Source organism: Oncorhynchus mykiss, chromosome 13 (assembly GCF_013265735.2).
Source record: "Oncorhynchus mykiss isolate Arlee chromosome 13, USDA_OmykA_1.1, whole genome shotgun sequence".
In the NCBI taxonomy this organism is placed as follows: domain Eukaryota; kingdom Metazoa; phylum Chordata; class Actinopteri; order Salmoniformes; family Salmonidae; genus Oncorhynchus; species Oncorhynchus mykiss.
In genome coordinates this window covers 8,778,944-8,789,612 of record NC_048577.1, presented here as the reverse complement: position 1 = coordinate 8,789,612, position 10,669 = coordinate 8,778,944, and the positions used below count along the sequence as shown (strand labels likewise).

Genomic DNA, 10,669 nt, shown 5'->3' with positions numbered 1-10,669 from the left:
ACCTCATGACCATACAATTTACCAAGAGTTTTCACTAGCACAGACTGGACTATGTTGCAGGATTCATCTGATGGCATTGAGGAGTTTACCACATCAGTCACCGGCTTCATTAATAAGTGCATCAATGACGTCATCCCCACAGTGACTGTACGTACATATCCAAACCAGAATCATTGGATTACAGGCAACATTTGCTCTGAGCTAAAGGCTAGAGTTGCCACTTTCAAGGAGCAGGACACTAATTTGGACGCTTATAAGAAATCCCACTACATCCTTTGACAAACCATCAAACAGGAAAAGCGTCAATACAGGACCAAGACCAAATTCTACTACACTCGCTCTGATGCTCGTCGGATGTGGCAGAAATGGCAAACTATCATGGATTACAAAGGGAAACCAAGCCACGAGCTGTCCAGTGATGCAAGTCTACCAGAAATACCTTCTATGCTCACTTCGAGACAAACAACGCTAAACCATGCATGAGAGAACCAGCTGTTCCGGATGAATATGTGATCACACTCTTCGTAGCTGATGTGAGTAAGATCTTTAAACAAGTTAACATTCACAAGGCTGCAGGGCAAGATGGATTACCAGGACACATTCTCAGAGCATGCACTGACCAGTTGGCAAGTGTCTTCACTGACAGTTTCAACTTCTCCATGACCCAGTATGTAATACCTACTTGTTTCAAGCAGGTCACCATAGTCCTTGTAACCTGTCTAAATTACTATTGCCCGTAGCACTCACATCTGTAGCCATGAAATGCTTTGAAAGGCTGGTCATGGCTCACATCAACGCTATCATCCCAGACACCCTGTATCCACTCCAAATCGCATACCGTCTCAGCAGTTCCACAGATGATGCAATCTCTAGTGCACTCCACACTGCCCTTTCACATCTGTACAAAATGAACACCTCTGTGAGAATGAGGTTCATTGACTACAGCTCAGCGTTCAACACCATAGTGCCATCCAAGCTCATCACTAAGCTAAGGATACTGGGCGTAAACAGCTAACAACTGCAACTGGATCCTGGACTTCCTAACACCCCCCCCCCCCCCCCCCCCCCCAGGTGGTGAGGTAGGCAACAACACATCCGCCACGCTAACCCTCAACACGGGGCCCCCTTGGTCCCCTCCGGTACGCCTTAATCACCCACGACAGCTTGGCCGCTCACGACTCCAACGCCATCATTTAGTTTGCGACGGTGGTAGGCCTGATCACTGACAATGATGAGACAGCCAACGGGGAGGATGTCAGAGACCTGGCAGTGTGGTACCAGGACAACAATCTCTCCATTAAAGTCAGGAAGATAAAGGAACTGATCGTGGACTACAGGAAACGGAGGGCCGAGCACGCCCCCATCTACATCGACGGGGCTGTAGTGGACCAGGTCGAGAGCTTCAAGTTCCTTGGTGTCCACATCACAAAGGAATTATAATGGTCCACAGAAACCAAAACAGTCGTGATGAGGGCACGACAACGCGTCATCCCCCTCAGGAGGCTGAAAAGATTCGACATGGACCCTCTGATCCTCAAAAAGTTATACCACTAAAACATTGAGAGCGTCTTGACTGGCTGCATCACCGCTTTGTAAGGCTACTGCATGGCATTTGACCACAAGGCGCTACAGAGGGTAGTGCGGACGGCCCTGTACATCACTGGGGCCGAGCTCCCTGCCATCCAGGTCCTCTATACCAGCCGGTTTCAGAGCCCTAAAAACTGTCAAAGACTCCAGCTACCCAGTCATATAGACTGTTCTCTGCTACTGCATGGCAGGCGGTACCGATGCACCAAGTCTTGAACCAACAGGACCCTGAACAGCTTCTACCCCCCAAGCCTTAATAAGACTGCTAAATAGTTAGTGAAATAATTAAGCAGTAGCTACTCCGACTCTCGGCATTGACCCTTTTTGCACTCTTTTGACTGATCACATACGCTGCTGTTACTGCTTATTATCTATCCTGTTGCCTAGTCACTTTATCCCTACCTATATGTACATATCTACCTCAATTACCTTGTACCCCAGCACATCCACTCGGTATTGGTACACCGTGTATATAGCCAAGATATCGTTACTCATTGTGTATTTATTCCTCATGTTATTATTTTTCAAATGTTCTGTTATTTCTCTATATTTTTTTGCATCGTTGGAACGGTTCCATAAGTAACCATTTAACCGTTAGTCTACATCTGTTGTTTTTGAAACATGTCACTAATAAAACTCGATTTGAGAAGTGCAGAAAATGTACCTGGAGAACAATAAACTAGAATATTCTATTCTGTTATGTCTACCAAAAAAACTGTTACAATCTGTGACGCAGATCCAGGGTCAGATTTTCTCTCTAAATCCTCTAATTAACCATTTAGAGTGTGAATGAAAAAGCCTGTAGTAGGCCGCTCCGTCCGACACACATTCAGTCTGTGCGCTGTGTCCCCTCTAATTTATTGGTTTTCTAAAATTGGTGTAGGCAACGCCTTCCAATGCGTGTTCACTGATTGGTGTAGCTCACATCAATCAAGCTTTGCAGCAAGGTTGGTTGAACGCCAGCTGGTTGTTGATGTTCTATCAAAAGTCGTCAGTCACTGGTGGAGAGGAGTCGCAGTAATCAGGTAAGGTTTATGATCAGCTCCTTCCTAAACTAAACCGATTATCGTAGATAAGAGTACAATGAAAGTTAGCATAAATGCGTTTGTTTCCGATTGAAAGAATATTCATTCAGTGTCAGTTCTCTTTCGCGATTCTGCCCTTGACTGTATCGGTCGCTAAGCGAAGCTAGCTATGTAATGTGTGCCAAATTGATTCAGAGACTGGACTGAGAGAGTCATACGCTTTAACTGGCAGGACTCGTGAATTGCATGAATGGCACCGCTTGTTCACGTTGAATAAGGAGCCAGACAATGCCTTATCATTCAAGAGATTTGCAATGGAAACAGACTAAAGGCAAAGCAATTCCACATTGACTCTACAAGCTGTGGCAGTTTTGAAATAACTTTTGCTTTCAGTTTTTGATTGTCAGTCCCCTCCCCTCCCCTCCCCTCCCCTCTGTCTTTAGTCAAGCAAAGCACATAATGCTGCTTAGCTATGCAGTTGGGACATGGTTGTCTCACAAGGGAGTGGGTGGGGACCAAATGCTGGGCTGGGTTCAAATACTATTTTAAATACATTTTGATTCATTTACCTGTGTTCAATTGAGCTTGTCTGGTGAAATGGAACCAACAGAATAGTCCCAGATGTGTAAAACCCACCCATTTGGGGTTGGCATTACAGACACGCTGAAGTGAATGCTCAAAGTATTTGAAAGATTTCAAATAGTATTTGAACCCAAGTCTGATTGCATCACTGTTGTTGTTCATAGACCAGAGAGAACTACTCAAGATACCAGATCAGGTAAACATAATTTTGACCTTTGTACACAGATTCATATCTTGACTGTTTGCAGTAGGAGTGATTCCTCTCAAAACTAGAACCAAGACAGACCATGATTTTGGGGATTTTCACAAAATGTAATCCATAGAAGAATTGGTCTCTATTTTCGTGAGGAATCACACAATACGTCTTGCTGATTTCCATCCCTGTCTGCATCCCTTATCTGTCCTTGCTTGATTCCTTGCATCCTTGCATCCTATCTCCTCGCCTAGGCCTAACTCTCAACTGTATTGGAGGAGGAGGTCCAAGGACCCTCCCCTCAAACCTTCTACTCCAATGGGTTTTGAGAAGGAGGCAAACAGAGAATGTGAGGTATTGTGGAAGAATGAAATGAGACAGAGCCTGTTCCTTCCTTTCTCTCTCCTCTCTGTACCCAGGCCACCACCATGCAGTTTCTAAGGGGAGTCATGGAGACTGTGTCCGCCGTCTCCAACCTCTTCTCCAACCCCTACCGCGTCAGGGAAGTACCACTGTCAGACTACAGCGGAGGGGGGAAAGTCAAGCTGAAGGAGGAGGGACGTATGGTGCTGTACAAGAACACCCCTTGTCAGAGTTGGGACTGCCTGCTCAAGTGCCCTGATACGCCCACAGTCGCCTTGAGGTGGGTTGGGGGGCAGAGAGAGTGGGATGGGAGAGGACAGGAGGAGAGTGTGATGGAGGGAGAGGAGGATGGAGGTGGAGAGGCCTGACTAGAGCCCCTCTTTGTTTACGCCCACAGTCGCCTTGAGGTGGGTTGGGGGGCAGAGAGAGTGGGATGGGAGAGGACAGGAGGAGAGTGTGATGGAGGGAGAGGAGGATGGAGGTGGAGAGGCCTGACTAGAGCCCCTCTTTGTTTACGCCCACAGTCGCCTTGAGGTGGGTTGGGGGGCAGAGAGAGTGGGATGGGAGAGGACCGGAGGAGAGTGTGATGGAGGGAGAGGAGGAGGATGGAGGTAGAGAGGCCTGACTAGAGCCCCTCTTTGTTTACGCCCACAGTCGCCTTGAGGTGGGTTGGGGGGCAGAGAGAGTGGGATGGGAGAGGACAGGAGGAGAGTGTGATAGAGGGAGAGGAGGATGGAGGTAGAGAGGCCTGACTAGAGCCCCTCTTTGTTTACGCCCACAGTCGCCTTGAGGTGGGTTGGGGGGCAGAGAGAGTGGGATGGGAGAGGACAGGAGGAGAGTGTGATGGAGGGAGAGGAGGATGGAGGTGGAGAGGCCTGACTAGAGCCCCTCTTTGTTTACGCCCACAGTCGCCTTGAGGTGGGTTGGGGGGCAGAGAGAGTGTGATGGAGGTGGAGAGACCTGACTAGAGCCCCTCTTTGTTTACGCCCACAGTCGCCTTGAGGTGGGTTGGGGGGCAGAGAGAGTGTGATGGAGGTGGAGAGACCTGACTAGAGCCCCTCTTTGTTTACGCCCACAGTCGCCTTGAGGTGGGTTGGGGGGCAGAGAGAGTGTGATGGAGGTGGAGAGACCTGACTAGAGCCCCTCTTTGTTTACGCCCACAGTCGCCTTGAGGTGGGTTGGGGGGCAGAGAGAGTGTGATGGAGGTGGAGAGACCTGACTAGAGCCCCTCTTTGTTTACGCCCACAGTCGCCTTGAGGTGGGTTGGGGGGCAGAGAGAGTGTGATGGAGGTGGAGAGACCTGACTAGAGCCCCTCTTTGTTTACGCCCACAGTCGCCTTGAGGTGGGTTGGGGGGCAGAGAGAGTGTGATGGAGGTGGAGAGGCCTGACTAGAGCCCCTCTTTGTTTACGCCCACAGTCGCCTTGAGGTGGGTTGGGGGGCAGAGAGAGTGTGATGGAGGTGGAGAGGCCTGACTAGAGCCCCTCTTTGTTTACGCCCATTCAACATCGCTGCAGACCTTTTTTTAAGCCTTAGCCCCAACCATCTCTTTAAGAGATGAGTCAGCGTGGCGTTGTCCTCCAGAAAGTAGTCTCTCTAAGTACACTTTCTGTCCATAGCACCTGCTAAATCCAGGGCAGCCACGTCGAGACCTGTAGCAACTTTTGCACTTGTCCATAGCTGTATATCTTTCCACAAATCATTTCCTACTTCCGATTTCCTACTCCTCCTTCCCAGCAAAGGGTGCACTCACTCACTATATTTCATTTCCCAGTCCGTAGGCTTGCCGAGGGTGAGTGAATCACTCACTATATTTCATTTCCCAGTCCGTAGGCTTGCCGAGGGTGAGTGAATCACTCACTATATTTCATTTCCCAGTCCGTAGGCTTTCCGAGGGTGAGTGAATCACTCACTATATGTCATTTCCCAGTCCGTAGGCTTTCCGAGGGTGAGTGAATCACTCACTATATGTCATTTCCCAGTCCGTAGGCTTTCCGAGGGTGAGTGAATCACTCACTATAGGTCATTTCCCAGTCCGTAGGCTTTCCGAGGGTGAGTGAATCACTCACTATATGTCATTTCCCAGTCCGTAGGCTTTCCGAGGGTGAGTGAATCACTCACTATAGGTCATTTCCCAGTCCGTAGGCTTGCCGAGGGTGAGTGAATCACTCACTATAGGTCATTTCCCAGTCCGTAGGCTTGCCGAGGGTGAGTGACTCACTCACTATAGGTCATTTCCCAGTCCGTAGGCTTTCCGAGGGTGAGTGAATCACTCACTATATGTCATTTCCCAGTCCGTAGGCTTGCCGAGGGTGAGTGAATCACTCACTATAGGTAATTTCCCAGTCCGTAGGCTTTCCGAGGGTGAGTGAATCACTCACTATAGGTCATTTCCCAGTCCGTAGGCTTGCCGAGGGTGAGTGAATCACTCACTATAGGTCATTTCCCAGTCCGTAGGCTTTCCGAGGGTGAGTGAATCACTCACTATATGTCATTTCCCAGTCCGTAGGCTTGCCGAGGGTGAGTGAATCACTCACTATAGGTCATTTCCCAGTCCGTAGGCTTGCCGAGGGTGAGTGAATCACTCACTATATGTCATTTCCCAGTCCGTAGGCTTGCCGAGGGTGAGTGAATCACTCACTATAGGTCATTTCCCAGTCCGTAGGCTTGCCGAGGGTGAGTGAATCACTCACTATAGGTCATTTCCCAGTCCGTAGGCTTTCCGAGGGTGAGTGAATCACTCACTATAGGTCATTTCCCAGTCCGTAGGCTTGCCGAGGGTGAGTGAATCATGAAACTTTGGGAAGAAGAGTAGAACATCTGAATGCAGAGAGGAAGAGGTGAAACAAGACTTTTTACTCCGCCCAAAATCTGTCCATGAAAAATAAGCCCACGAAGTGAGGAATGTTTGAATGGAGCTCAATGAGAGAGTGTCTAATATGCTAAATTGCTACCTGAAGCTTATTTGATCGACTAGATCTTTCCTAAGGGTTAGGTTGTTAGGACTGCGCTAATATAAGTGGACGCACGTGGCATTTCGGCAACGTTGAAAAAAAACAACTGTCGGAGTTGTGTCTGTTGTCATAGAGGACTCATCATGGATATACCCCGTTTTAACATGGACATTGCCATTGAGGGCTTCCACCATTTTTAAGTAGTCAACTGGGTGGGGATTCCTATCAGTTCGGAGCAATCAGCCAATGAAGAAGAAAATTGTCTGCTTTAAAATGGCGATAGCCTGGGCAACACCATTGAGTCTGTCACAGATGCTATAATGTCACTGATACAAAGATGAGTCCTCTATCTATCTCAATCTCCTGTTGTTTACATGCGTATCTGCCTTCTCATTGGCTAGAATGGTCCCACCTGATCTCGCCTCCTCACGCCTGCATTCCATCCTTGAGGACATATATTTCCATTTTTAATCTTCTATCTTGCCAGTATAATGAACAATCTTTGGTCAGGGGTCAGCTGATCTTTGGTTGACATCCCCACTTCCTGTCTCCTAGGTTGTTTCAGGTCAACTCCGAGGAGGATGCCATGAACTGGTTCCCCCAGTACGCCCTCAAGCTTCGTCCCTTCTACGAGACCCTCCCCCTCCCCAAGCCAGAGGCAGTCCAGCCAATAGTAGACTGCCTCCGTAGTCACGCTGACTGGAGCTCAGCCCACATCGCCGTGGATACGGGCCTGAGGGAATGCCTGAAGCACAACCACGTCCAGAGGTGAGGTTGTAAAGTGTGGCTATAAGCATGTAAAAAGGAGTGGTTATAAGCATGTTATTACCAAAGAGTTGCTGTAAAGCAATAGGGCGTGAGTAATCCCTCGGACAGATCTGCGTCAACAGAACTGCTACTGTAGAATCTGTCAGGAAGGAATGTGATGGTGAGATAACTTGCAGCAGTAAGTCTGGTCTTTTCGTCACTGGTTATTTGGACAAATTATGATTTAACAGGTGTTTAGCATTTCGAGAGAGAGAGAGAGAGAGAGAGAGAGACACACACGTTTTTCCATCTCTTAACATGTATGGACCCAGAACTTAATGGAGCAGCTGACCAATTTACATGAGACTTTAGTTCTGGGTTAACCGATATTGTGGCTCTCTCCCTAATCATACTGATGCTTCACACTCCTCACCCTCTCCTCTCTCCCTAATCATACTGATGCTTCACACTCCTCACCCTCTCCAGCCAGATCAACGCCAGGGACGGTGCTGGTCAGACCCCATTACACCTGGCGTGTGAGCGGGGGGAAGTGGCGTGTGTCAGAGAGCTGCTGGAGGAGTGCCAGGCTCGCACCGACGTCAAAGACAAGAACGGGGAGACGCCAATGCATTGTGCCGCCAAGCAGGACTCTGCTACTATTATACAGGTGTGACACACACACACACACACAGAGAGTTGTGTACAGCTAATCTTGTGGGGACACACAATTCAGTCCCATTTAAAATCCAATGTAACCCTAACCCGTACTCTTACCCTAACCCGTACTCTTACCCTAACCCTAACCCGTACTCTTACCCTAACCCGTACTGTTACCCTAACCCATACTCTTCCCTTTCCCTAACCTTAACCCTAACCTGTACTCTTACCCTAACCCGTACTCTTACCCTAACCTTAACCCTAACCCGTACTCTTCCCCTAACCTTAACCCTAACCCGTACTCTTACCCTAACCTTAACCCTTAACGTAATTCTAACACTTATTCTAACCTTAACCCTAAACACCCTAGATTAGCATTTGACCTCGTGGGGACTAACAAAATGTCCCCAGTTGGTGAAATTGTTGTTTGTTTACTAGTTAAACACGTCCACAGTGAGTATCCAAAACATTAAGAACACCTGCTCTTTCCATGACATAGCTTTCACCTGGTCAGTCTATGATCCCTCGTTGATGTCACTTGTTAAACCCACTTCAATCAGTGTAGATGAAGGGGAGGAGACAGGTTAAAGATGAAGGGGAGGAGACGGGTTAAAGATGAAGGGGAGGAGACGGGTTAAAGATGAAGGGGAGGAGACGGGTTAAAGATGAAGGGGAGGAGACGGGTTAAAGATGAAGGGGAGGAGACGGGTTAAAGATGAAGGGGAGGAGACGGGTTAAAGATGAAGGGGAGGAGACGGGTTAAAGAAGAATGTTGAAGCCTTGAGACAGTTGAGACATGGGTTGTGTGTGTGTGTGTGTGTGTGTCATTCAGAGGATGAATGGGCAGACAAAATATTTAACTGGGTATGTTAGTTACCAGGCACACTGGTTTGTGTCAATGGGGGTGGGCAACTCAATATTAGGAAGGTGTTCCTAATGTTTGGTATACTCAGTAAGACGCCCATGCACTGTGCTGTCAAACAGGACTCAAGTGTGTGTGTGTACAAAGAGGTCCCATGCACTGTAACAAGTTCCAGTTTGTACCTATACCAATATGACAGTCATAGACGCTGCATTACATGGGAATAGGACAGGCTGGCCTGAGTGGAGTTGCCAACAACCCGATTTTCCGGTTTCCAGGGATACAGCTATTTTCAACCTAGCTTCCTTTTTCTACTGAAAATGTGTGAACTCCGCTCAGGCGTTTGTCTCATGCCTGCTACGCCAGGTTAATGGCAGGCTAACATCAACCAGGCAGCGGGGGGTTGTGCCAGTCACAGGTATCCAGTCTCAGAAAGGGGACATTGACACTACTGCGAAGGCAAGGCAGGGCTGTGCTAGTTCTTTTAGTCCAGTACTCATTAGTCCACACTGAAGCAAAAGAGAGTTTCTCGTTGGACAGATTCAGCTAGGTCCCTGCCTGTTTTGGCCTGTTTTCTTCTTCTGTTTGATTGCTATTGAATGCAACCCTGCTTTGCAGTGTACGTGTTGAAGTATTAGAGCTCAGTGTCTCCGATCCGTGTGTCCCAGATACTCTGCTGCGGCCGGGGCCCAGAACTGTCAGGACAGGGACAGGACCCGGCTGCTGTTATACAGGTCAGACTGAGGACTCTGGGTCACCTCTCTATAGCTGATAGGACACAACGCTGTCTGTTCCCTGCATTCAGTTTAGCCACAAGACTGCTGCAGTACTTCTGCTATTCCTTCCTTCTTTCTTTTAAATGGGGTTTGAGCCTGGGGCTTCAGCCTGGGGCTTCAGCCTGGGGTTTCAGCCTGGGGCTTCAGCCTGGGGCTTCAGCCTGGGGTTTCAGCCTGGGGTTTCAGCCTGGGGTTTCAGCCTGGGGTTTCAATACACATTTGGGAGGGAATAGTCACGATCTCACTCGCAGTTAAACATGCAATGTTTATTCACTTTTTCAAGTTAAAAACATATTGATGGCCTTCATCAGAAACGTATACATTGCAATTAAAATGTCGAAATTACAGCAAGGTCCCTATTAAAATGTGTCTGCTTTTGGTCTCTCTCCCTCCTCTAGGCGCTGTGCAGTAGGATGTGTGCGGGGGTGAATGAGCTGAACGGGGCGGGGGAGACGCCCCTCCATGTTTCTTGTCGCCTTGGGAGGGTAGAGGCCGTGAACGCACTCCTGGGGGGAGGAGCCCGCTGTGACATCATCGGGAGCAGTGGCTACCCAATCCACGCCGCCATGAAGTACAGTGAGAAGAGGTGAGGGCACTGATTGGCAAAGAGGGAATGGTGATGAATGTTGATTGGCTCTTTCATTAGCTAAGGGAAAATGGAGAACACTTATTGGTGGTAGAGTGGTGAGCGGAGATTGCCCCATCCCAAATCTACCCCCTAGCTACTGTTTTCCCCACAGTGTTTGCAGATGTGAAGGCGCTGGATAGGTCAAACAAGATTCCACTACATTGTTTACAATTCTCTCTCTCTTCTTTCTACCCCTCCTCTCTCGCTCTCTTCCTCCTCTCTCGCTCTCTTCCTCCTCTCCTGCTCCCTTCCTCCTCTCCCGCTCCCTTCCTCCTCTCCCGCTCCCTTCCTCCTCT

General features: G+C 48.7%; 1 protein-coding gene across 6 annotated transcripts in view; it reads left to right on the top strand.

Annotated features, from left to right (window-relative positions):
* Nucleotides 1-2,460: 2,460 nt before the first annotated feature.
* LOC110515366 (85/88 kDa calcium-independent phospholipase A2) overlaps nt 2,461-10,669 on the top strand; it is a 48,418-nt gene continuing 40,209 nt past the window's right edge. For 5 of the 6 annotated variants that reach the window (XR_005035438.1, XM_036940131.1, XM_036940130.1 and 2 more), the window contains exons 1-6: nt 2,490-2,612; nt 3,359-3,390; nt 3,807-4,030; nt 7,259-7,471; nt 7,937-8,117; nt 10,144-10,331. Coding sequence is in view for 5 of the 6 variants with exons in the window: in XM_036940131.1 (XP_036796026.1) it covers nt 3,816-4,030; nt 7,259-7,471; nt 7,937-8,117; nt 10,144-10,331 (797 nt within the window). In the remaining variant the exon portion in view is untranslated. Of the gene's footprint in view, nt 2,613-3,358; nt 3,391-3,806; nt 4,031-7,258; nt 7,472-7,936; nt 8,118-10,143; nt 10,332-10,669 lie in introns of all 6 variants that reach the window. The other variant, XM_036940129.1, reaches the window with a different exon arrangement.